Source organism: Frieseomelitta varia, unplaced genomic scaffold (genome assembly GCF_011392965.1).
Source record: "Frieseomelitta varia isolate USP_RPSP 00005682 unplaced genomic scaffold, Fvar_1.2 scaffold_350, whole genome shotgun sequence".
Taxonomy (NCBI): Eukaryota; Metazoa; Arthropoda; class Insecta; order Hymenoptera; family Apidae; genus Frieseomelitta; species Frieseomelitta varia.
This window is the reverse complement of record NW_025110091.1, coordinates 110,754-135,454: the sequence shown is the minus strand read 5'-3', so window position 1 is coordinate 135,454 and position 24,701 is coordinate 110,754. Positions and strand designations below refer to the sequence as shown.

Below are 24,701 nucleotides of genomic sequence, written 5' to 3'. Positions count from 1 at the left end.
AATCATATTAGCGTCAAATATAATTCGCTATCAATTAAGATAAGATTTTTTTATCAACAGTTTATATTTGTGGAAAAATTGCCAAAAACCTATTTTCTAATAAATATAATTATATTTTTGAATATTTCTGTATTTAACTTTTGTATTCTAAAAGTAAAGTTTTCCGATATTAAACGGATTTTGAATGAAATTACTGTAACTAAAAGTTCTTGGTATTAATTGATTAGAAATATATGTATATAAATGATGGTAGATATTTACACTTTAATAATGTTTTGTTTTAGTAAAATAATTCTCAATAACGTAAAGAATTAAAAAATTTTAAGAAAAAGAATCATAAGAAATTTTTTTTAAGTTTTTCTCTATATTCTTAGGAAACTGGCATAGAATTAAGTTATACAGGTCAATTTAAAGACATGAGCCTCGTAAATGGCTTCTCACGAAACGTTGTGGTTTCTTGCATCAGCCAAGGACTTGAGTTCTTTTAATATTGTAAATGTCACAAACAGGTGTGGGACCGGTAGATGATGTAAAATGTTCTCTTGATTACCCTTACTTGCTTTTATTAAATTTCTCTTTGTTATTAAAAGCACAATGCTTTATTTTTTATACTTTTCTTTTTTTAACTTTGTTGAAATAATAATTTAATAATTTAATAATTAAAATAATAGTTTAATAATAGTAATGAATTGTTGATAAATTTAATATAATAATGTTTAAAATGAAATTAATTATTATATTAAATTAAAATAAGATTAGATAACAAAATGTATTCTTTATTTCTTGAAGCTTTTTTAAAACAAGGATACAGATAACCAAAAATTACTTTTAGTTAGAATTGTTTTGTTTAGTATAAAATATTAAATCCAAATGAATTATTATTATACTTTTATGAAATTGTAATTATATTAAATTCTTATGTTCAACTTACAATAGAAATTTATTTATTTTCGTCGAAGTCGTCATGACATATATCATGAATAGGGATTCAATCCTTTTTGCTCATAAACAAGCATATATCTGAAAGTGCAATATCTTCTAAACATTGCATCAAGAACAAGAATTCCACTCCTACATCTTTCATAATTCATAGGAAATAAAAAATGGTAATTAGACGATAAATTTATTCGTGTGTAATTATCAGTCATTCGTTGTTAAGTTCATATAATGAAGATTTATACATTTTTAGTGGAAACTTGTTATTAAAATTTCTTTTAATAAACTACATAATTCTATAAATAGCAAAAACTATATATTTTATGTTTGGAAATAGAGCATATATGTACATTTTATTCGTATCTTTGAGAAACTGTAAAAATATATTTTAATGTTATAGATTATGAAAATATTTCTATTTTAAAGGATGTACGATATAAAAATCTTATAACAAACACGCAATTTGCATTGATAGTTGAAAAAAGTTTAAAGTTAAAGGCTACCACCAATATAGATATTTATCAAAAAATATAATATTTCTAAATATTATTCTTGCTTTTTTTAGGTAAATATAAAACTATTAAAATATCAAATATGTACTTTCAAAACTTTAACATTTCACTCCTCTTATAAATCAACTAGTTTTCTTATTTATAAAATTTTTTACTTCGTTCAGATGCCATATCATATAGCATTTGACATGGTTTAAATGCTTCACCATAGTGACTTTGAAATTCTTCCATTTTTTGCACCAATTTATCAGCACCATAAGAATCTATCCAACGGAAAGGCCCACCAGTAAATGGAGGAAATCCTAATCCAAAAACAGCGCCCACATCACCTTCCACCTGTAAAAATATTTATGTTTAATAAAACACAACAATAATATAATGATTTATTAATACATGAGAAATTTTATAATACCGGGTTAGCCAAAATATTTTCTTCTAGACAAAGTACTGCTTCATTAACAAACCGAGACACCAATCTGAATTGACGATCTTCAAAAGACGTACTTCCTTTTGGTTCAAGTTTGTATTTCTTCAAAATGTCTAATGCTGCAAGATTAAGATTCCTGTTTTTAATATTCTCTTCATACACATATATTCCCTTGCCAGATTTTCTCCCTAAAAATGACATATATTTCGTTGAAAAATAACATATATATAAATAAAATTATAAAAAATAAAATATACATAATAAAAAAACTGAATACCTAAGAAACCAGCTTGAATCATATCATTGAATATATTTACATCTCCACTTCTAAAACGTTCACCTAATACTTTTCCAAGGTGTATAGCTATATGAACACCAACATCAATGCCAACTTCATCTATTAAAGTGGCTGTTCCAACAGGAAAGCCAAACTTTTTACACATACTATCTAAATCTATAGGATCCACACCTTCCTGTTTTTATATCGAATATTATATTTTTGAATTTTCTTCTCTTTAAATTATGAAAAAGAATAAAAATATTACCTGCAATAACCTGGTGGCTTCAGATAACATAGCAGACAGAATTCTAGTTGTATAAAATCCAGGACCATCTCCAACAGTAATAACTATTTTCCCTTGTTTTAAACCTACATCAACTGCAGTTTTAATAGTTTCAGTGGATGTACCTTTATGTGTTATTATTTCTAATAATTGCATTTTATCTACTGGAGAAAAATAATGCATTCCAATCACCTATAAATACATTATTCTGTTATATCAAATTAAAGAAATAATATATTCATAATAATTACCTTATCTGGACGACTACTACCAGCAGCGATTTCAGTAATAGGAATTGCTGATGTATTTGTCGCAAGTACGCAATAGTCTGGTGTATTCTTCTCAATTTCTTTTATAACTTTATGTTTAATTGCAATATCTTCAAATACAGCTTCTATGACTAAATCTGCATTTTTAAATGAATCATAAGTTAATGTAGACTCAAGTTGAGAAAAATATTTGTCTTTTTGAACACTAAAAAATAAATTAAATAATTTCAAAATTAGGACAGAATTTAAAAGCCTATGTTTTTATAAAACAGCGTGTGCACGTCATGTTTTTAATAAAGAATTGAAAACTAACTTAGAGTATTTCTTTCTTTTCACTGCAGTATCCATTCCTTTCTGCACTTGATTAACACCACGATATAAACCCGCCTCATTTGTATCTTTCATAACTACATTAAAATCTTTATCTATGCTCACTTGAACAATGCCTGCTCCCATAAGCCCAGCGCCAACAACAGCAATTTTTCTAAAATCCATATATAAATTTAAAATTCCATAAAAAACAATTATTTTTATACGATAAATAATAATACATATCAAAATATATATACTTAATAGCATTCTTGGATGCTCCAAAACGATTTCTTTTACATGCTGTTTGTCCAAAAAATAAACTTATAAGACCTTTACATTGAGGTGTAACTGCCAATTCACCAAAGGCTTTAGCCTCTGCTTCATAACCAGCTTTATGTCCCTTATCTATACCAGTACGTATTACATCCAAAATTTTTAAGGGTGCAGGGTACAACCCCCCAGTCTTTTTTATCACTTCATTTTTTGCCCTGGTAAATACTTGATTCTTCACAAACTCATAAGATAAAGCAAAATTCATAATTTTATCAATCAATGTTTTAGGACCTCGAACTACTTTTAATGTTCCACTTGCAAGATCTTTTGCAGCTTTAATAGCAGTTTCTTCTAAATACCTCATAGTACTACAAATATTTCACAGAGATATAATTTTTTTTACATTTTATATTTTATACGAATATGTATAAAATTAATAGCTCTTACTTTTCTTGTGGTGTTCCAATACCAGGACCAAGATGATTTACTAAAATATCCACAAGTCCAACTTGTTTAGCTTTGATTGCTTTAAGATTTTTTCCAGTAAGAGTCATATCTAAAGCATTAGGAAGTGATATTAATCTAGGTAATCTTTGTGTACCACCTGCACCAGGTAAAAGACCTAACATTACTTCTGGTAAACCCAAACTAGTTTTTTGATCATTTACAGCAAGCCGATAATGACATGCCATGGCTACCTATATTGATTAAATAAAAGTATGGATAATTAAAATTATAGCTTTTCTAAAAATAGTATATGAATCTACTAAATTATATACCTCAAGACCTCCTCCTAAGCAGCTACCTTGAATTGCAGCTACAATTGGCTTTTGGCTTTTTTCTATTGTCTCTAAAATTTTCTGACCATTGGAAGATATTTTATAGCCATCTTCTGGCGTTTTAAAACTTTGTACCATAGTAATATCAGCACCAGCAATAAAACATCCTGGTTTTCCACTTATTAAAACTACTGAATTTACAGTAGAATTATGTTCTATATTTTTTAAAACATCTACAATTTCATCCATTACTTCTTGGTTTAAGGTATTTACCTATATTGTATGAAATATTAATCATTTTTATTAATCTTTGACATAGTACTTTACATTGCAATTACATTGCAATCTTTTACATTTAAAATTTTAACATCCAAATTATTAATGATAATAGTACTGTAATAGTTATATACATGCATATAAATATATTATATACCTTAATCCCTGGAGAATCTAAAGTAAGGACTGCTACATTATCCACAACTTTGTATTTCAAATGTTTTGCATTTGCTGGATTACTTATTGTTCTTACTGACTTGTACAATACTGAAAACAAAAATTATGTATAATAAAATATAATTAACAAATCAAAATAGCTTTATTTCTAAATTAACATTTGCTATTTTACATTTATTAAAATTTTATATTGAAATTTTTCACTAACTTAATTTTAAATAAATTAAATATATAATGTATTTTATCTTATGTGACATATACGTATAGTAGAGAAGATAAGTTTACTTGGGAGCAAAGGTTCATATATACGCCTGTGTAAAAGTATAACTTTTTCTTTATTTATAATTACCGTTTTGTGCTATAACATTTTTGTTAATATGCGACAAACTCGCAATTGCGCCCAATAATCTATATTGTGCCATGTTTTTAAATCACATGCACACGCCCTAAAAAAAATAGTATATTAAATCTGCACATGGAATCACTGTACGAAAGTAAAAACGCCGGTAACTACGCATGCGTGCAAACGTGGGTATTAATCTAACCTATACAATTTGCTATACTTTTCAAAGACTTTGACCTCAACTTACTGTACTATACTTGATATATATAAAAACAATTAACAAGAAAACAAGAAATGATTAAAATCGTTTACAAACATATAGCAAATATATACTTTGATATCACAATTGATTTTTATTTTTATATTGACTTTTCTATATGTACATACTATTTTATATTTTTATTTATGCAATATAATCATAGATGCATATAAATACAATTATTAAATATTTGCAATAAATATTCAACATATTAAAATTTGTACTTTAAATATTCTTGTATGAATATTTGATATATAATCAATAATTAATAATGTTAAGAAAGCGATCATTATACATATATATGCATATTATTTTCATTATGTAATTTCATTCAATATTATTTTTATGTATTTAATTTCCAAATCTGTTTGTGTATCAATATTTATTAATAAATATAGTTTTCTCATAACATTCAATAGTTGACTCTTTCATTGCACCATCATAATCAAAATCTCGTTTCTAGTCTCGTTCTTAGTAACGATATCTTAATATTTATTGATATATTGTTGTCATATATTATTACAAATAAAGAAACATTTATGAATTGGAATTTACAAATGTTTTTCTACTTTAATTGATTCAAATTATCTACAGAAAATAATATACTAAGTTATTAATTCCAATCACGCGTAGTATTGTAACCTTATATTTCTGTTCTAAACTAATAATTTTATAAGTGACATAAAATAGTGAATTCACATATCATGACATAAAAACACATTATTTCTTAGTAACATTTCATCTAAGAAACATATATTTATTTGCAACATTTAAAACAAATAAAAATAAAATATACATTTTTAAGCTAAATATATGATACAATGATAAAAATTTTACATCAATTCTTATCTCACTTAAAACGAAGAAACTATTTGATATGTAATATATATATCTACTTATAATTGCATTTTAAGTGATTTATATCTTTTAAAACATTTACAAAATGCTAGATACCAGAACATCTTCATATAAAAAGTATTTCATTGAAGCTGTTATAGCTTTAGCGTGTGTGTTTATTTTCTGCGAATATTTACTATATTATTTGGTACTTATTCAGGTAAGTTACAAAAATATTAGAATAATTATGAAGTTTGGAAATTTTATATATTGTATTTGATATTACAGTGTGCATGGCCAGTTTTAGAATCTCATAAGATTGATACAACAATTAGTCAACCCACACCAGAAGAAACTCCAGTGCATGCAATGTTTATAGCAGATACTCATTTATTGGGTTCAAAAAATGGACATTGGTTTGATAAATTAAGAAGGTTCGACTTTACCATATAATAGTAGATGAATAATAAACTTTCCATATGTTTTCAAAAGTAATTTCTTCTTAATAAAATCAATATTTACTTTATACAGAGAATGGCAAATGTATAGAGCATTCCAAACTATGGTCACTCTTCACAAGCCAGATATAATTTTTATATTAGGTATGTGATATATGTATGTGTCATAGAATATATATAATGATATAATTGATATATAATACCAACAATTTGATATAATTAATAACTATATTGTAATTACAACAGGTGATTTATTTGATGAAGGACAATGGAGTAGTTCAGCAGAATTTGACCAATATATACAAAGATTTCACTCATTATTTTCAGTATCTAAACACACTCATCTCTATGTTGTCGCTGGAAATCATGATATTGGATTTCATTATGGTATTGTAAAATATCATCAATTTTATAGAATTAATATAATATTCTTAATAAAAAAAATATTTATTTAGTAATTTCACCATACTTAAATCAACGATTTGTAAATGGTATGAAGTCACCAAGCGTGAAAAGAGTTAGTATCAGAGGAAATCACTTTGTTTTAATTAATAGTATGGCACTGGAAGGAGATGGATGCTTTTTATGTCGTCCTACAGAAATTGCATTAAATAAAATTGCCAGTAAGATTACTTTTTGTTAGAAAAGTAAATACTTAACAAAATTGAAACTTATGTATAAACAAAAATATTTTTCAGCACATTTAAAATGTGCAAAAAATATGGGAAATAATTGTAACAAAGATAATGCAATTTCAAGATATAGTAGACCAATCATTTTACAGGTCAGTAAATAATATTTCATAAAATAAGAATGATAATATAACTTAAATTACAATTGTAGCATTATCCTATGTATCGTGAGTCTGATGAAATTTGCAATGAACTTGATCAAGCACCAGATGAAATAAAAGATATCAAGTTTAGAGAACGATGGGAATGCTTGTCAAAGGAAGCATCTGAACAAGTACATAAAATATCTTATAAGGATTGTTATAATTGAGCTTGTAAATTTCTATAAAAAAAATCAACTTACAGCTTCTAGATATATTGAATCCAAGACTGATCATTAATGGCCACACTCATCATGGTTGTAGGAGAATACATAGAAAAGATATATTAGAATTTACAATACCATCTTTCAATTGGCGTAATAAGAATAATCCCTCACTTTTACTAGTAAGTGGTACAAATTTTTAAAAATTATTTAATTAAATTTTATGATTTTGTTATTATATACATACTTAAAATAATACTTATATTTCAGGGTGTATTTACTCCTAATAATTATTCTGTATCAAAATGTTACATGCCTGTGGAATCTACAGAGATCAAAATTTATATTATTAGTATAGTATGTATCTTTATATATTTTATTATAAAATGTAAACTAAAACAAAATCGATATTATCTTTTGAAATTTCACTGAAGATATGTTTCTATTTATTCATATTATTAATATTCGTATTTATAAAAAAATGCAGTAAGATTATAAGTAACTATAAATATGAGTAAAATCATAAAAATATAAGCCTCGAATTAATGATATCTTTGTGTATATTTTCTTATATATAAAATAAACATATTAGTTACATATTATTTACACTATTCATAGTATAAAATATTTATATTTATTTTCATTATTATTAATCAAATCAAATAGAATCTCAATTGTATTAAATCTTGAAAATTATACATGTTTCAATTTTCTTTTCATTATTTTATCAAACAATTATTCTCTTGGAATAGAAAATATGCACAAATATAAAAGACTATAAGAAAACTTGCAAATATAATCATTGTAACATGTACAAAATCTATAAATGTCTTATACATTTAGTCAGCCAATATTAAAGATTTTATATATAAAACATTGTAGCATATTGATTTACTAAATATGATACTTGAATAATTAAAAATATAGATCGATCTTCACAACTATATCAAAAATAAATGTTATACATAATTGATGAACATTCTGTAAGACTATACAGAACAATAAGGAGTAACATATACTTTAGTTTTTCCAAATGTAAATGATGTAAGTAATTTAACATTATTAATGGTACATTATATGCATTTGATGGTGCACGTGTAGTAACAAATATTTATAGATATAACTTATAAAATTATTATTTCATTGCAATAAAATCTAGAATTACGAATTAATATTATTATATTTGGCATTGACTATAATTAATATTACATTCGTTAGTATTTTTATACATTTTATTTCAAAAGCAAGTAATATTAATATAGTCTATGCATTCTCTTTATATGTATGTATATATTCTCTGCTGAATGAGCAGTATCTTGCTTTATGAATTATAAGTACTTTAATAATAATTAAATACTAATTTAAGATCTATTAAACAACAAAAAATGAAGATCATGTATTAATAATGCAATGAACTAAATTATACATCACTTTCTTTAATCACAATTTTTTTTCCTTCATTTGCTTTACATATTTTTTGTTATAAATAAAATTTTATAACATTTAAGAATATTATTTGGTAAATGTATTATTAACCTTCTTTTTTTTCAAATTAGATTAATCTAACAAAAATGAAAATAAACTATTGTACTGTTTTGGTTTCATACAATTAATTTAAAGAAATTAAACATTCTTTGAAAGGAAACATTAAAAAATGTTACCTTTTTTAATCATAAAATCAATGATTAATTTGACTAGTCTATTTTTACAGCAGCATATATTTTGCGAATGAATGCGTAAGCGGCAAAGAAACCTATTGTACCTGTTAATAACCAAAACGTTAATACCATTAATCCAGTGTAACCAAAATATAAAAGTGTTGGAATCAGTTCGGTTATTTCTAATTTTGTCATAAAATAAAAAATTGAGTAGGCTAGGACATATACAGCTGATCCTCCACTAACAATAAAGCTTCTCCACCACCATCGGTAATCCTAATAAAGAGTAAAATGAATCATGAGTATATATGTTATAAATAAGATTGAAAATAACTATTTATTACTCACTTCTCCACATAATTGGAAATAGACCATAACTATGGATATTTGAGAACACGAAATGACAAGTATACAGAAAACAAGGAAGAGAAATCCAAAAAGATAATAAAATTGATTTTCCCATAACGCTGTTAAAATGAAAAATAATTCTATAAAAACAGCACCAAAAGGAAGAATTCCAGCCATTAGTGTACTGCAACAATTATAATAAACAAATTTTATTTGTAACATAATAAAACTGATATATATTGATATATTAATATATTAATTCTATAAACTCACCACAGTATTGGATTCATATACCATAACTGATCAGGAACTTGTCTAGGAATTTGATTCGTTCTAACAGGATGAGTAAAAGGTTGTTTACGATATCCAAAGAAATACCCAAGATATACAAGGGGAAGTGATATACAAAACCATAAACATAATAATGTTAACATTGTTGTAAATGGTACTGCACCAGAACTATGCTTCCCCCAAATGAAGAAATTTAAAAAGAAACAAGTGGTAAATACTATTCCAGGATAGAGCGTTGCTGTCTGTGATAAATTGTATAATGTTACAATATTGTATCATAACAGTAAATTTTATCTTGCCTTTTACAGTTTATTTAGCGCAATTCATCCTTACCAGTAATGCTGTTCTTCTCCATTTTCGACCACGCATTGTTTTATAAAGACGTGCTGAAAAATATCCAGCAATTACACCAGAAGACACATACAAAAATATTGCACATGTTCCAAGTGCACCTCTGCTAGCAGGAGAAAGCATTCCCAACATAGCAAAAACTGAAAATATATAAGAAAAGTAATGTAAAATAATTAATTTATTATTTATTCATATAGAAATATAAAATCTTACATATTGTGATTAAAGCCATAAAAAATATTTGAATTCCACTGCCTATCACAGCAGCAAATAATCGTGGATTTGGTGGTGGACGAAATACGTCTCCATGAACAAGTTTCCATCCAGTTTCTTCAATTGCTTCATCTAAACCTGCTAAACTGTCACTTTCACCAGCATTGTACCGTGCAATGTCTCTCCTTAGAGTTCGAACCATGATCATTGTTAAAATCCCTATGTATAATAATTTTATTAAAAACTTTTGTATATAAAATTTAAAACAAGGGAATTAAAAACACGTATAATGTATATTTACCAGAAAGGAAAATGACTACAATAAGTGAATTGATAATTGAAAACCAATGAATTTCGACATCACTCATTCCTAGATATATATCCCATCTACTTGCCCAACTCACATCAGACTGTCTCCACTCAACAGAATATAAAAACAGAAGTTTGGTTCCTTTGGGATTAACAAACTGAGGATTTGCTTGAGAATGTGTGGGCACTATACAAGTAGCTCCATCAAACTTTAATTGATTTACATCAATTGAACGAGCTTCTACTTCAAATCCAACTACTCTAAATTCATTTCTGTGAAAAGTAAAAAGATAATTATATTTTATACAACACAAAATTACACAACATTAACAATCATATCAAATGATGTTATTTATACTAACTCTCCATATTTATGGTAACTTAATTTTAATTTAAGATAATTATTAATGTAATATTGGTCATTCATAATACCACCCAAACGATATCCATGATATACAATTACATTATTTGTATCTTTATGAACCTTTTTTGTTGCTGCTGGTAAATTATCAATTAACCTAAGAAGAAACAAAAATTACTACAAGCACATATTAACACAAATTATAATTCAAATATACACTTACAAATGCACAGTATAATCATGTTGAATACGCTCTATAACACGCTGTGACTCTTCTTCATTCCATGTCATAAGGTTATTATGTCCATGGCATAATAATCTACAGCTTATATCTTCAGCCATTAATACTTCATATGGTGTATTTACAATTCTACATAAGGAAAATCAAATTACATTTTACAAATAAAATAACAAACAAGCAGTCTCACCTGTCACCGCGTAACACTTCTCCTAAATTTTCTGATTTCCAAATAAAACTTCCATTTTTTGGTCTACAAAATGGGACAGAATAATATTCATATGGTAATTGTGTATGAGTACTGGTCATTTTAACTGCTTTAACATCAATTTTCTGTCCTTTTTTAAATTCCACAGGGGCAACACCAGGCACATAAAAGCCATTTGTTTCAATTAATAAGGATATTATTACAAATATTGCACTGCTTTTTCTTAATCTTCCCTGTTAGCAGAAATACGTAATATATGTAACAGTTTATAAGTTCAATGAAATAATTTAAAACATAATTTATTTATAAATATATTATCTAAGTACAAATGTGTATGCATACATTTTGCAACGGTGATACATTTTATTAATTTTGACCAGCTACGGCACTAACACTTAAAATACTTTTAGCATAATCTGTAATAATACTCTGACAGGATTAATGGAATTGTACTTTACGAATACTGTCGTTATGAAATTAGAAAATATATCGAAAGAGAACCGCCACATCAGTTCAACATTTCTATTTTGTGACATTTAAACTTAACACTTTTTAAACACATGAAAATAATTTTAAAAAAGATACTTACCATTCTTTAATATTGTTTTCGTCAAAGGCGCGTCACGCCAAACCACTAACTTTATTTTTAATTGTTACTCGGAAAGTTTCAACTGCGTTCACGTCAAAAACGAAATTCACTTCAACATGAAGTTCGTATCGAAACATAAGTTGGTAAAGTAGTACAAGAATGATTTCTTATAAAATTCCCTAGCGCTTATTTTTACCCACTCATACATACAACACGTTCATCTTTATGTTACATTTATCAATACAATATTTACTAATGGAATTGTTCAAAATAAGAAGTACTTTTAATTTCCACAACTGTGTAGTTATCCATGTTTTATCAAGTTTAAACAGACGCGAGAGCAAAATAAAAATTGAATCCTTCTCCTGCAATGATTTTAACTTTATTACAAATGATAGTTTTTATTTTAAATATCCCTTTATTTAAATCATTTCATTTGATGTTATTCTAATTTGTGTATAGAAATAGTATATAATATTTTCCTTATAACAATCGTGTGTAAAAAGTATTCTTACTACGTTTATTCTTAAAATTCCCGCAATTTTTTATCCTTGCAAATGAAAAGGAAGTGAATCTTTTATAAATGCAAAGTGTTACTTAATCGACGATTTAATCTATTTCATTTTTGCATTATAAATTCTTAATATATAAAAATAATTATTTTTAAGTAATAAAGAATTTAGTTTTGATAAAAAATTGAAACATTTTTACTACATAATAGAAGGTATTTTGATCAAGCTTTTCCGAGCGAAAAAATATACCCCCGAAAAGGAAAATATCGTCCCACGTGGGGACTCGTTTAATTACAAGTTACGTTATTTAGATATGCATCTGTTCGGTTAATTTTTATTTCAGAACAATGGTACAGGTGAGTGGAAACTTTTAAGTATATTATCTTGATAAATTTTTACGCAGTTTGCCTAAATCAATGCATTTTTCTATCAGGTCTATTGGAAATTTTTGATTGTTTTTTTTTCCGTTGTCATCCATTAGTAAATAGGAAAGATGGCAGCAGATTATTGCGCTTTTTTCCTGTACATTCACGGGTCCGACATTTTTCTTAAAATTAAGCCTTTCTATAAGTTTTCGGGTGAAATTTGTATGAAAACATTGGTTACGCTTCAGTTTTACGAACAAAATTTAGCGCGTATTTCATTTCTTAAATAAAATGTGATTAATGTTGAAATAAATAAAATACATAATGATTTTTGTATACTGAACTTGTGTCAAATACGGTGAAAGACCGTATAGAAATTTTAAGTGATATAGAAATTTTAAGTGATATTTTTAAAGAATATTCGAATTTATAGAAAATGAAAGTTTAACATTCTGACATGAATGAATTATGAATATACTGTTTATTTATGAATATTTTTTTCTTTTTTAAATAATGAGGGTATATAATCTTTTTTTATGTAACGTGTATATTTAAATTGTCCTATTGAATTGCACAAGCCATTTTTTAATAATAAAATGTTATGTTTGCAGGCAATTGATGAAATGGAACAAAGAGATCTCCCACAGGCATTTCGTTTGCTTGGGGAGATGAATGCTAATGTCTTGCAAGTGAATCAACTTGTAGACAATATGTTGGTCCGTGTTAAAAATGGGGAAATTTCTACGGACAAGGGTCTTAGTTTTCTAGAAATGAAGTATCATATGTTACTTTCCTATCTGATTAATTTGACTTATGTAGTTTTGAGAAAATGTTCAGGAGAGCGTATAGAAGGAGATCCATCAATTGATCGCTTAATTGAAATAAGGACTGTCCTAGAAAAAATCCGACCAATAGATCACAAACTAAAATATCAAATAGATAAACTTGTTAAGACTGCTGTAACTGGTACTATTAACAGTGATGATCCAACTAATTTTAAAGCAAATCCGGACGCATTTGAAAGTAATGACGAAGAGTCTGATAGTGATCAAGATGGTAAAGTAGATGGTTTTAAATCAACACAGGCAAGAAAATCTAATATTTATGTACCACCAAAACTTGCTGCGGTACATTATGGTCAGTATTTATGAATATAAATCTATGTACACGTAATAACAATTAAAATAATGTAATATTTAAAGACAGAAAAATATCATACTTAAATATCTTGTACTTTTTATTTACAGATGGAGATGAGACAGTCGCTGAAAAAATTCGTAAAGCAGGAGAAAGAGCTCGTAGACGTGCAATATCTAGTGTTGTTTTAAGAGAATTAAAAGAAGAATATTTAGATGCGCCTATTGAAGAAAAACACGGTTTAGGAGAGAAACAAGCTAGTCTAGGTCGAGAGAATAAACGAAAGGTAGAATACGAAGAAAATTATATGACGCGTTTACCTATTACTAAACAAGAAAAACACAGACGTCGCCAGATAACAACTCTTGGTACACTTGGAGAAGAAATTACAACTTTTGGGGAATCATCTTCTGTATCTGCTAAAAAGAGAAAAGCTCAGAAAAAAAGCAAAGCTAAAAAGAGTAAATAATTTAAATTTGCTAAACATGCTTAAAATTTCTTATTCATAATGTGATTTAAATTCTTTTTTTTTCAACAGGTTTCAAGAAAAAACGGCATCATTAAATCGAGTTTATAAAAATTTGAAAAGCTGAGTTTCGTACAGCATTAATAATTAAGGTAAAATGCAAATTTACTTCAATTCTTCTTGACAAACGCAGATGCCATTAATACTCGTTAATAAGTTAAGCTAAATAACTCATAAACAACTAGTAATAAAAAAAAAAACAATCGTCAACGGTGAAATAAAATAGCACGATGGTAATTTATTACTACATAAGACATACTAATGGTCGTGTAATTGATAATTATAGTTAATAATGATTTTAATCTTTAATTGTTGTCTAAAATCAATTTTTATCTGTGGAGTTGAAATGTTCCATAAGTCACAAAAAATGATATTCTGATGATATTAAATACGTGAAGAATAATGTCAAGGTACATACGAGCTTAACTTATAAAAGAAAATTACGTATAATCGTGACACCATTAATCAAATAATGGATTTCGGCTCCAAGATCTAAAATTGCAAGTTAAACGTACAAGTTGAAAGCAGAAAAATTTTCTGCTTTATTTTGAGATATTCTCCAGCTATAAATGAGGAAACCAGTAACATAGCAGGAGGGATAATATTGAATTAATTGTTACAGAAGCGTAAAAATCACAAGACATTCAATGCAAGAATTAGAAAATTCAAGTTTAATAAAGAAAAATGACTTTAGAAATTGCAAATATTCTGTAATTTCTAAAAATATTGTTCATCGTGCGATATCGCGTGTCTTAGGATTTTCTCGCTATTTTAGAGTAGTGTAGTAGTTAATAGTTTTACTATTATATGTATGTTTCGTTTGTGTTTTCCCCTGGTAAACTGTTGAGGCTATTATATCTTGATGTGAGTCACATTTATGTTAAGTTTAATTTTTTACAATGTGTTTATGCATTGTATTTGTTGTTTTGACTTTACATTGATTTGGTTAAGTTGTTAAACTTATATTAAAAGTAATATAAGGATAACACGAATGTGTCAAAATTCAAAATTGATATTGTCAATTTCTCAATTCCTATTTGAGTTTACTGTATTTAGTTTCTTAGAGAGGGGGTATGTGTGATATTGAAAGAAAAACTAAATATACGAAGACTAGAGCGAAAATCACTTCTGCAATAGAGTAAAGAATTTGTACAATCAAATTGTAAAGAACATCCATATCTTGTGCTTAAATAGGTTCCATTTCTTAAGTATTAGATATAACTTTGGGTATCTTTTTAGACCCAGAAGCAATGTTTCCTTTTAAGGTAAAGGAAGAATGATGTCAAATACATTTAATATAGATCATACATGGATATTTGTATCCAGTAGTTGTTCCTGCAGAAGTGATCCGCATTACCTTCAAAAGTACTAATTCGCTATATGCTAACCAAGGGCTCAACCATCCATAGATGTTATATTTTTTACAAAAGTGTTCATAGATTGAGTCAACTTGGTAATGCATGATGTTACATATGCCCTCTCTTTTTCAATCTGTGAAGACGATTAAAATGTGATAAATTATTCATGAAATAATAGTTAAAGAAACTAACGGAATAGCACAATTGCTGGGCATTATTTACAAGTGCTAGCAAGCCTAATGTCAGCAGCCTTGTCGTATTTGGTAAATGAAGTTGGAATACTGAATAGCGGGAAGATTTTGATTAATAACGTCAAAGAATACTTACAAAATCTCATACTCGATTAATGTACGATATGTACAAATTAATTAATGCAAAATTACAATCGGTTTCAAAATTTGCCCGACATTTAGTTTTCTCATACTTTATACATAGATGATAATTTTTGAAGCACACTTACAACTGAAATAACTGTAAGTCCAAAATACTAACTCGTGTGCGTGCGTGTGTGTATATTTATATATATACATATATACATAGTGTATATTCTTCATTTCTACATTCCAAACTGTTTATAAATATTCATTGAAAGATATCATACTAATTGCAATAAATAGAGAAGAAATTTGAATTATAAAAATGTTTATGGCTACATCTGTTTTACTAGACATAAATTTTCCTAATATGTTTTACATATTTTGGACTTATAGTAAAAGTGTATGGGTGTGAAAAATATTCATACGAGACACATATCCACACACAACATATAGCAGCAAAGTAATAGGGTTACATTGAATACACTACCTCAAATCAATAGAAATATGGATTTACAATAATACAACTGCGTCAGTTGCGTTTACATTGTTGTGTTATTGTTTATTTATACACTTACTGATATGGTAATTTTGTTGTGAAATATAATGGAACATATTATGCCTTATAAAGAGAAGTATTTAGAGTTTGTTATCTTTGACCTGCTCAGCAGGTATGAATTTTTTAGCAATGTACAAAGAAAGCACAAAGTATGTAAACGTTACTGTGGGCAGGGAGTTTAAAGTAGTCCTTCAAATCCAACAACGCTGCCGAAAAAAAAACAAACTAAAAGGAGAAACAAAATATCTTTGCAGCAAAAACGAGTATAAAATGATTTATTGACTACATTTATAGTCTGAAGAATGTAATATTTCATTTATTGATGAATTTTCTATAATTTATGTATTAAGACAATTTAGTGTACGTGAGAGAACGAGAGCGAGCGTGTGCGCGCGAGAGAATTACCTGTATATTACAAATGGTTATTATGAATGAATTATTATTATAAATTAATATTATTATTATTATAATTATGATTATTCTGATTATTATTATTATATTATCATTATCATGATCATCATCATTATCATCATCATCTTCATCAACATCATCATCATCATCATCATGTAGAATGCTTCTTACTGACTGAATAAAATGTTTTCAATGTCAATAATTTATTTATGCAAATTTAATCCTTTTAATCTATATGAAGTTGAATGCGAAAGATTGAAAAACACAAGACACCAGCTAACTCCTTCTGCTGGTGAATTTTAAATGTCATGTTGGTATCATTGTTTTAAATGACACTTGAATATATATTCGGAACGTATGTTAACGACATATCTTACCGATTTCTTTCAGACGATCTGCCTGTCGTTGATCTGTGGTACGGTCGACGTGGTGGTAAGTGCCTTAGTAGTTACAAAAATTGTAGATACTGTTTCTTGAATATAACAATTTGATTAGTGTTAAGTGTCAAGTTCCTTCACATGATATATCATAGCTAGCACAATCTTAGATTTTACAATGTTAATTAATATTCATGTTAATTACTACCTTAATAAAATTCAACATTTTGATTTCCAAGTGAAAAATTTTATTTATATTATTTGCCTTGTATTTTGCAAAATTTCAATAATTTATATTTTTCTCTTTTTTTTTATTTTTATTTTTTGCTCTTCCCTCCCACTTTTCCTCCCCCACTCTTGTTTTCTCCTTTCTTTTGCTTACTATCTCTCTTTGTTCTTTATACATTTTCCTTCTTCTTCTAATGTGCCTTACAAGATGTCGAAAGTGCCAGAGGCGCTCGCATGGGGACTGTATAAATTATTTTTATCGCTACGTAGACTACAGTAAAATAACCTACTATTATAAAGACTCGACGTTTCGCATCAACTCCAACAACTGTAACAAATTAAAATCCACGTTAGTATATTAAACACTCGATTTTTTTATCCTCCTGCTATTGGTTATTATTTTCTTCATAAACGACTCTTTTCCGTAGTTATTTTTAAATCACCCGCGGCGCAGAATTATACATTGAAAATTTCGAAGAATATGTTCTTCAAAATGATTAAACTTAAGATATTAAAATATTCCTCCCCTTTTTGACCGTCAATCTCAAAATGTCAAGTTATAAAAAAAAAAAAAATACAAATAATAATTGTATAAACTATATTGATCATACAAATAATATTGTTTCTATATTGTCATTATGAAGACTTTCAATAGTGTGTGAAAAGAAATCGACTAGAAAATCCTACACTCATTTTGTGCTTATGGTTTCTTAAAGGTAGTGTCTGAAATGTGTACTTTCTAACTATGTGAAAGTAAATTTTTTTTAAATAAAGGTTACATTAGGTAATTTTATACTTTTTATGATTTTTATGTTTTATATACTATTGTGTTTAATGTTTACTTAGTAATTTTTGTGTTTAATTTGCATTTTCATTCGTTTTCTTTGTTTAAGATTGTAGAGAATGGCCGCAACACAACTGAACCGAGCAAGAACCATCAAAAAAGTAGAAAAACCTCGGCCGCTTAAACTTACTCAACGCCACGCGACCGTCGATGGGCGGATTACGACTAGTAATATATTGTTAATTAATTTACTTATATAATATATCATTTACTGTGTCTCATTTTAACTTGAAGTATGCAGATTTGAGTACATTTTATTCTTTTATTTACTTCATTTATAATGCTTGATCATTGATTTTAGCTATTATAATTTTTAAAGTTGAAAAATTATATTTTACAGTGGAGGACATAGTGTCCTTAATCGACAATGTTGCAATGCAACTAACTAATGGCTTCCATGACCGAACGCTGCAAATAAGTGTGATCACTATGTGTAATCATTTAAAATTATATGCTCATCAATTAGAAGCAATTTATAAAGGTACAGTTTAAAGTAATATGTTCAATACAAAACATGGAATGAATAATATATTAATAATCTCAATTTTTTTTCATTTAATGTGTAGATCAGCTAGATAGAGCTTTTGTGGCAATCAGAAATGGAAGTCAAGACGAAAAGCTAGATTTGACGACTAGGGTTCACCTGCTGGAACTTATAGAATTAAGAGCAAAGCAATGGCGTCACACTGATTCTATGGATGTATATTATACACAAAAATTATCACATTTGGATAATGTAAGTCGTATTGTACTTTATTATGTTATTTTATATTATAAAGCAAAGATTTATAAAATCATTCAAAATCAACAGGCAGAAGCAATTCCTGATACATCTACAAATCCATTGTCATCTCCTATGTCAACGATGATTTCCCCTACTGTGGCACCTATTTTAGGACCTGGTGAAGTTATAAAAAATAGTGGCAAATTTGTTAAACCCACACGTATTCCTGGGAAAAACTACTGTAAAGATGAAGTTGTTATACGTAACAGTGATTCTGGTAAAGGTAAGAAAAATTCAAAGTTTTTATATTATATTAACAATATGTATATTGTAGATGAAATATACATACAAGACATCGTAATATAATGTAGAATATGGCTTAATTGTTTTAATTTCTGAATGGTTTATTTTAATTTCAAATTATTATTGCACTTTATTTTTGAATCTGTTTGTTGAAATACCTTATATTTTATATACTGTTTTTCACATCTATTGTAAGTAGTAAGTATTATGTTTCTACTTCTAAATCATTTGCACAAAAATACAGTGATGGGGATAAAAGGGCGGCGGGTTCACATGATCGAAGAGCTCAGCCAGACAATCATCTCCTTCCAGCGAGGTAAACAAACAATTTGCAGATGGCTTAATAGCATCATGTCCACGCATTACAAAAATAACTATGTATAATAATTATGTATTTTTTAATATCTTTATATTTTAATAAATGCATTACATCAGTTTATTTTATAAAGTAATAGAAATCAGAATTTTTTGTTCTTATGATTAAACATTTCGTTAAATACTTGTTATATATTCGTGTATAAAATATTAGAATGAATATATTGAAAGCTTTTTCTTAGTAAAATATATAAATAGATGAATTTAACTTATACAACATTAAATATATAAATAATATTTATGTACATTCACGAATATAAGTTGTGTTGTAATTTACATTTTTATTTGCATGAAATATTTTGCCTTTATATGTTATTATGTTAATCACTTAATGATGTTATTGTGAAAATGTTGTTGTGAGATTGCCCAAAATTTTTTTTATACTGTATTATATTTTTATTATCATTAGTATGCATACTGTTTGCAGCTTATTAATTAAATCACATTTCAATAAGTATAAAATGCCGAGTAATATTTGACGTTACAATTCAATATTTTATGCATTTCATATAATTTTGTTTATTGCTTATAAATGCTTATAGATTTAAACATATTTAAAAATTTATCTTGTCTTTTTTTACAGGAAATATTCACGCAATTAATGTTAAATTTTTTAACGTTTTAATATATAAATAATTTGTTTTGGAGTGTTTGAACAGTATATTTAATACATATTCATTGATAATTTTGCATTGACAAATTGCACATTAACCACAATGCAAATGAATACTTGTAATAAATTTTGATTGATAACAAAAATTTAACATTTTATTAATATTATAAAATATTTATGATATAATGCTTTTTTCGTAGTAAACCCTGGAGCCAAAGAACGACTTGTCCAAATCACGGGAACTTCCGAGGACAAGATACAGTGAGTTCAATTTTGACTATTTATAATTGTTCATCAAATTTGGTATATCTAATTTATTTTTTATTCCTTATTATGTCAGTTACGCGAAGGATTTGATAAAAGATACGATTCAACGAAATGCATCACCGGTGAGATTGGAGCAAGGTGGAGGAGAAAAAGGAGCTATGGGTGGTTCTAGCTCATCACTAAATAGTAGTGCATCAGATGAAAGTAATCGACTGCAACATCAGCAACAAAACTCCCGTTTACGAAGTTCACTCCTCCACAGCTTCTCCACCAACGACGCCAGTATAGGCGAATATAAATATACGGTTACAGTTGGTAACCAGTCTTTAAAAATTACAGGATGCAATCTCGATCTTGTTAGGGTAATAATATTTTTTTTAAACATTGCGTATTATTATTTGCGTATTATTATTTTTAACATAATTACTTTGTATGTTAGACTGCAAAACTAGTTTTAGACGAATATTTCTTGGGAGATTCTGAAAATTTTACAAGTGGTATAGAATATTTCAATTTCGAAGAAGAATCCCCATATTCGATTTCGTCTTCCAGTACACAAAAAACATTATTAATTTCAAATAATACAAACGAAGGCCGAGAATTAAATATGGATAGTACTGCGACTTCAGAAAGTGAAGAAACTTATAAATCTCATGTAATATCTGAACCAAATTCATCAACTCAGGAAGGTAACAATTTCGAGTGATTATTAAAGATTTTTATTTACGGAAGATAATATTTTGATATGTAATACTTTAGTTCCAGAAGTTAGAGAACTCACATATGAGTTTTTATTGCTGTGTTCAACAGGCCCCTATGCTAAACGACCGCCTGCAGATTGGGCTCGCATTCAAAAGGAATGTCCCAACATTGTTCGCAAGGTACATCAATGTGATACCAATGCTAATCACCTGATGTACGACAGTGTTACTTACTAATTTTCTTTGCAACATGATATAAGATTAATGTTCCGAAATTAATTCAGCTACTTGAGAGAACTTACGTTCATTTCCTATACTGAAATGTGCTGAGACTAAAGTGACTGTTATGTTTTTACTCATTTCATCTTGAAAATATTCGCCCTTAAATATTGAATCTCGTTACATTATTAAAAGCAGTAATAGCATGATAGCGTAAGAAAAGTAGAAGATATTTTCCATTAGTGGAAAGCAATTTTGACTTAGTAATATTTAAGTTTAATCAGGGAGATATTCTTATATATATTTTTTCTGATGTAAACATTAAATTATATGGTTGATATTTTAAATACTCGTAAAAGCATATGTATTTAACATGTGCGTACTTAAACCAAAAATTTGATGTAATTACAATGATTTTTGTGATACTTGATTTTTTGACCAAAAAAATTGTTTTTATCAGTATTATATAGAGAACTGATTACATATAAGACTTGTTTTATATTAACCACTTTTTTTTCTTCTTTGTTGTATTTTAATTAAAGGAGTATAATATCTTCGAATTATAATAATATCTTGATGTTTATCATTAGATTTTATTTTATTGATATATGTTTATTTCGTTAGATAAATTGCAATCTTACAATATACAGTATTATTATATAAACTATCGTTTTTTTTTTAATTATATTTTATTTTGTTACTAAAAGTTAAATAATCTATATATTCATCTTCTTTTATGATTTAGGGATTTAATTAATAATGTAAATTAAAAACGAAAATATGTTATATTGTATGTTTGTTATACGTTGTATTATTTTAAACTTTATAGTCTTCTAAGTCATTATTGTTTTTAGTTTATAAATGTTATAATTTGTTTAATAATAGCATAGTTTGTTATGCATATTCAATTTAAATTTAAACATTAAATATATTTAAAAAAACATCATTGCAATTTTTATTTTGAAGATATATGAAAAAAAGTATTAAATTTATGTATTAAGATTTATATATTGAATATTATTGTATAATACTTATGGGATTTTTAAAATAATAAACATTTTTACTTTGTATTTTTTAAAGTCATGTAGTTTATACATTATAATACAAATGTGATAAATTCTTCTTCTATTTAAAAATTGTTGGAAAACGTTTGTGTAATGTAACTACACTAAAACGGCATGCCTTTACATAAACCATTTAACACTTGCTTTACGATTTCAAAGCATGCTGCTTATAACATCATATCAAGGTAATTTAGAAATTACAATAATTACTCTTTAATAATATTTTATTATTTACAATTATGCAATTAAACATTTTTTATTTAATAGGAACCGATTCGCTGGTTCGAACCGGAGGCATATAAAGCTAAGGTAGCAGCTGCTGGTCTTGTTACAGTATTGGCGATTGGAGAAGGAGAAACTGATCCAGAATGAAATTGCAAAATTTAATGCTTCATTAAAGAAACTGATCATCATGAAATTGTATGTACTAATTTACATCGATTGATATCTCGATGTATTGTGATAAATTTTCAAAAGTAAACTTGGTATAATGTTCTAATACAAATAAATGGACGATAATTTATAGATAACAGAACACGTATTGCTCAATTCAATTACAGCAATACGAACTGATTATTATAAATCGATTATAAATCGAGATATACGCTAGTATTCAAAAATATTACGCGTGTTTAAATCTAATTGTTTTCAAAATAGTTGAATACTGTAATATTTTAATAAGCATTTATGCTTTTTTAATATTACACTTATATGAAACAAATTTACGAAATTCGTTGAAAAACATTTAATTCTGATTAATTGAATGTTTTGTACAATAAGTTTTCTTTATAGGTACATTCACATGTATCGCTTCGTGTTTTGTAGATGATTTTATTATTTTTATCATTATCATTATTGTTATTACTATATTATTACTACTGATACTACTACTATTACTATTAGGATTGAAATAATTCATATAAACACTTATGAAAGACAATAAAACGATTTTTATATTTTTAGTATGATAGATCAAATTACAGTACTCATAAAAAAGTATCTTATACAATTTATAATTACTAAATATTGCTAAGTAAAAAATAGCATTTCTGTTGATAATTTTCAGTTTAAATTGCTCTTTAAAAAACTACAACTTTTCATTGAAAAAAAGAATTTTACTAACAAGTGGATGTTGATTGGTACTGTAAATAAAATAAAATTTAACATTGTAGAATGCAACTTATGTAAGCATTCAAAAAAATGCTTTAATTTTTGATTTATAATATTTATTTTGTTACGTATAAAAATCGTAACAAAATAGTGATTTAACATAGTCTAGTCCTTTTTTAAAGTAGGAACTACCATGTTGGTAATTATTCTGCTGTGACATAATAGCCAAAAAGAATAGAAAAAAAAAATGATTTTATTAAATCTTAAATCAAAATTTTATATTTTATATACCAAATCAAATACTGTGTAGTATGCATTATGAGAAGATAACAAATTTCTGCTGTTATATTGATTTTTACATAATTAATAAGAGTTAATTTTCAATGCTGCATAAAAAACTTTTTGTACCATAAATAATTCAAAAATTAATTTTTTATTAGATATAAAATTGTATTTCAATAAGTTATCTTTTGTTATAATATTACTTCTCTCCTTTCAGTTAAATTATGTATTGTGAGTGTTTCATTAGCCAGAATATAAATTACAAATATATTTTATTTCTTTAATTATTTTTTAATTTTATTGCATATTTTTTGATATATAATTTATTTAAATATCTAAATATGTTTTTATGTATTTTATTTTCTGGCTTGCAATAATGATAAAATATTTAATATTTATTTAATTTGGGACTAAATTATATTACACGCA

At 26.7% G+C, this 24,701-nt stretch overlaps 5 protein-coding genes and 1 long non-coding RNA gene across 15 annotated transcripts; 3 read left to right on the top strand and 3 right to left on the bottom strand.

Annotated features, from left to right (window-relative positions):
* Nucleotides 1-921: 921 nt before the first annotated feature.
* On the bottom strand, nucleotides 922-7,537 carry LOC122530648 (trifunctional enzyme subunit alpha, mitochondrial). 2 transcript variants are annotated; one of them, XM_043657785.1, is made up of 11 exons: nucleotides 7,457-7,537; nucleotides 4,505-4,614; nucleotides 4,072-4,344; nucleotides 3,740-3,990; nucleotides 3,277-3,660; nucleotides 3,021-3,191; nucleotides 2,690-2,912; nucleotides 2,421-2,630; nucleotides 2,153-2,348; nucleotides 1,861-2,063; nucleotides 922-1,784 (listed from the first exon to the last, which is right to left on the bottom strand). In XM_043657785.1, the coding sequence occupies exons 1-11, from the start codon at nucleotides 7,488-7,490 to the stop codon at nucleotides 1,584-1,586; spliced, it is 2,256 nt and encodes a 751-aa protein (XP_043513720.1). In that variant the 5' UTR covers nucleotides 7,491-7,537; the 3' UTR covers nucleotides 922-1,583. The 2 variants fall into 2 exon arrangements, with proteins under 2 accessions (XP_043513720.1, XP_043513719.1); XM_043657784.1 differs by lacking the exon at nucleotides 7,457-7,537 and adding an exon at nucleotides 4,874-5,016.
* Nucleotides 5,001-8,390, top strand: LOC122530649 (metallophosphoesterase 1). 3 transcript variants are annotated; one of them, XM_043657789.1, is made up of 9 exons: nucleotides 5,001-5,052; nucleotides 6,252-6,397; nucleotides 6,495-6,565; nucleotides 6,668-6,808; nucleotides 6,877-7,044; nucleotides 7,120-7,205; nucleotides 7,265-7,387; nucleotides 7,459-7,599; nucleotides 7,688-8,390. In XM_043657789.1, exons 1-9 carry the CDS (start codon nucleotides 5,041-5,043, stop codon nucleotides 7,847-7,849), a joined length of 1,050 nt encoding a protein of 349 aa, XP_043513724.1. In that variant the 5' UTR covers nucleotides 5,001-5,040; the 3' UTR covers nucleotides 7,850-8,390. The 3 variants fall into 3 exon arrangements, with proteins under 3 accessions (XP_043513724.1, XP_043513722.1, XP_043513721.1); XM_043657787.1 differs by lacking the exon at nucleotides 5,001-5,052 and adding an exon at nucleotides 5,519-6,171; XM_043657786.1 differs by lacking the exon at nucleotides 5,001-5,052 and adding an exon at nucleotides 5,521-6,183.
* A 615-nt stretch (nucleotides 8,391-9,005) lies between these two features.
* On the bottom strand, nucleotides 9,006-12,123 carry LOC122530659 (transmembrane 9 superfamily member 4). Its single transcript, XM_043657803.1, has 10 exons — nucleotides 11,984-12,123; nucleotides 11,377-11,627; nucleotides 11,172-11,318; nucleotides 10,950-11,105; nucleotides 10,580-10,860; nucleotides 10,279-10,497; nucleotides 10,048-10,205; nucleotides 9,697-9,956; nucleotides 9,424-9,607; nucleotides 9,006-9,351 (listed from the first exon to the last, which is right to left on the bottom strand). Exons 1-10 carry the CDS (start codon nucleotides 11,984-11,986, stop codon nucleotides 9,112-9,114), a joined length of 1,899 nt encoding a protein of 632 aa, XP_043513738.1. The 5' UTR covers nucleotides 11,987-12,123; the 3' UTR covers nucleotides 9,006-9,111.
* A 594-nt stretch (nucleotides 12,124-12,717) lies between these two features.
* Nucleotides 12,718-17,216, top strand: LOC122530661 (neuroguidin-A). Of its 2 annotated transcripts, none has more exons than XM_043657811.1 (4): nucleotides 12,718-12,851; nucleotides 13,472-13,997; nucleotides 14,108-14,458; nucleotides 14,536-17,216. In XM_043657811.1, the coding sequence occupies exons 1-4, from the start codon at nucleotides 12,843-12,845 to the stop codon at nucleotides 14,559-14,561; spliced, it is 912 nt and encodes a 303-aa protein (XP_043513746.1). In that variant the 5' UTR covers nucleotides 12,718-12,842; the 3' UTR covers nucleotides 14,562-17,216. The 2 variants fall into 2 exon arrangements, with proteins under 2 accessions (XP_043513746.1, XP_043513747.1); XM_043657812.1 differs by lacking the exon at nucleotides 12,718-12,851 and adding an exon at nucleotides 13,311-13,379.
* Nucleotides 17,013-17,805, bottom strand: LOC122530662. Its single transcript, XR_006307066.1, has 2 exons — nucleotides 17,751-17,805; nucleotides 17,013-17,637 (listed from the first exon to the last, which is right to left on the bottom strand). It is a non-coding gene; the product is annotated as an uncharacterized LOC122530662 (long non-coding RNA).
* LOC122530660 (eukaryotic translation initiation factor 4E-binding protein Mextli) lies at nucleotides 17,481-24,227 on the top strand. Of its 6 annotated transcripts, XM_043657805.1 has the most exons (12): nucleotides 17,538-17,597; nucleotides 17,979-18,119; nucleotides 18,664-18,782; nucleotides 18,955-19,095; nucleotides 19,181-19,350; nucleotides 19,423-19,621; nucleotides 19,886-19,957; nucleotides 20,830-20,890; nucleotides 20,970-21,258; nucleotides 21,336-21,585; nucleotides 21,656-21,777; nucleotides 23,148-24,227. In XM_043657805.1, the coding sequence occupies exons 3-12, from the start codon at nucleotides 18,674-18,676 to the stop codon at nucleotides 23,250-23,252; spliced, it is 1,518 nt and encodes a 505-aa protein (XP_043513740.1). In that variant the 5' UTR covers nucleotides 17,538-17,597; nucleotides 17,979-18,119; nucleotides 18,664-18,673; the 3' UTR covers nucleotides 23,253-24,227. The 6 variants fall into 6 exon arrangements, with proteins under 6 accessions (XP_043513742.1, XP_043513739.1, XP_043513743.1 ...); XM_043657807.1 differs by lacking the exon at nucleotides 17,979-18,119 and having other exon boundaries at nucleotides 17,481-17,597; nucleotides 19,426-19,621; XM_043657804.1 differs by lacking the exon at nucleotides 17,979-18,119 and having other exon boundaries at nucleotides 17,481-17,597.
* The last annotated feature ends 474 nt before the right edge of the window (nucleotides 24,228-24,701 follow it).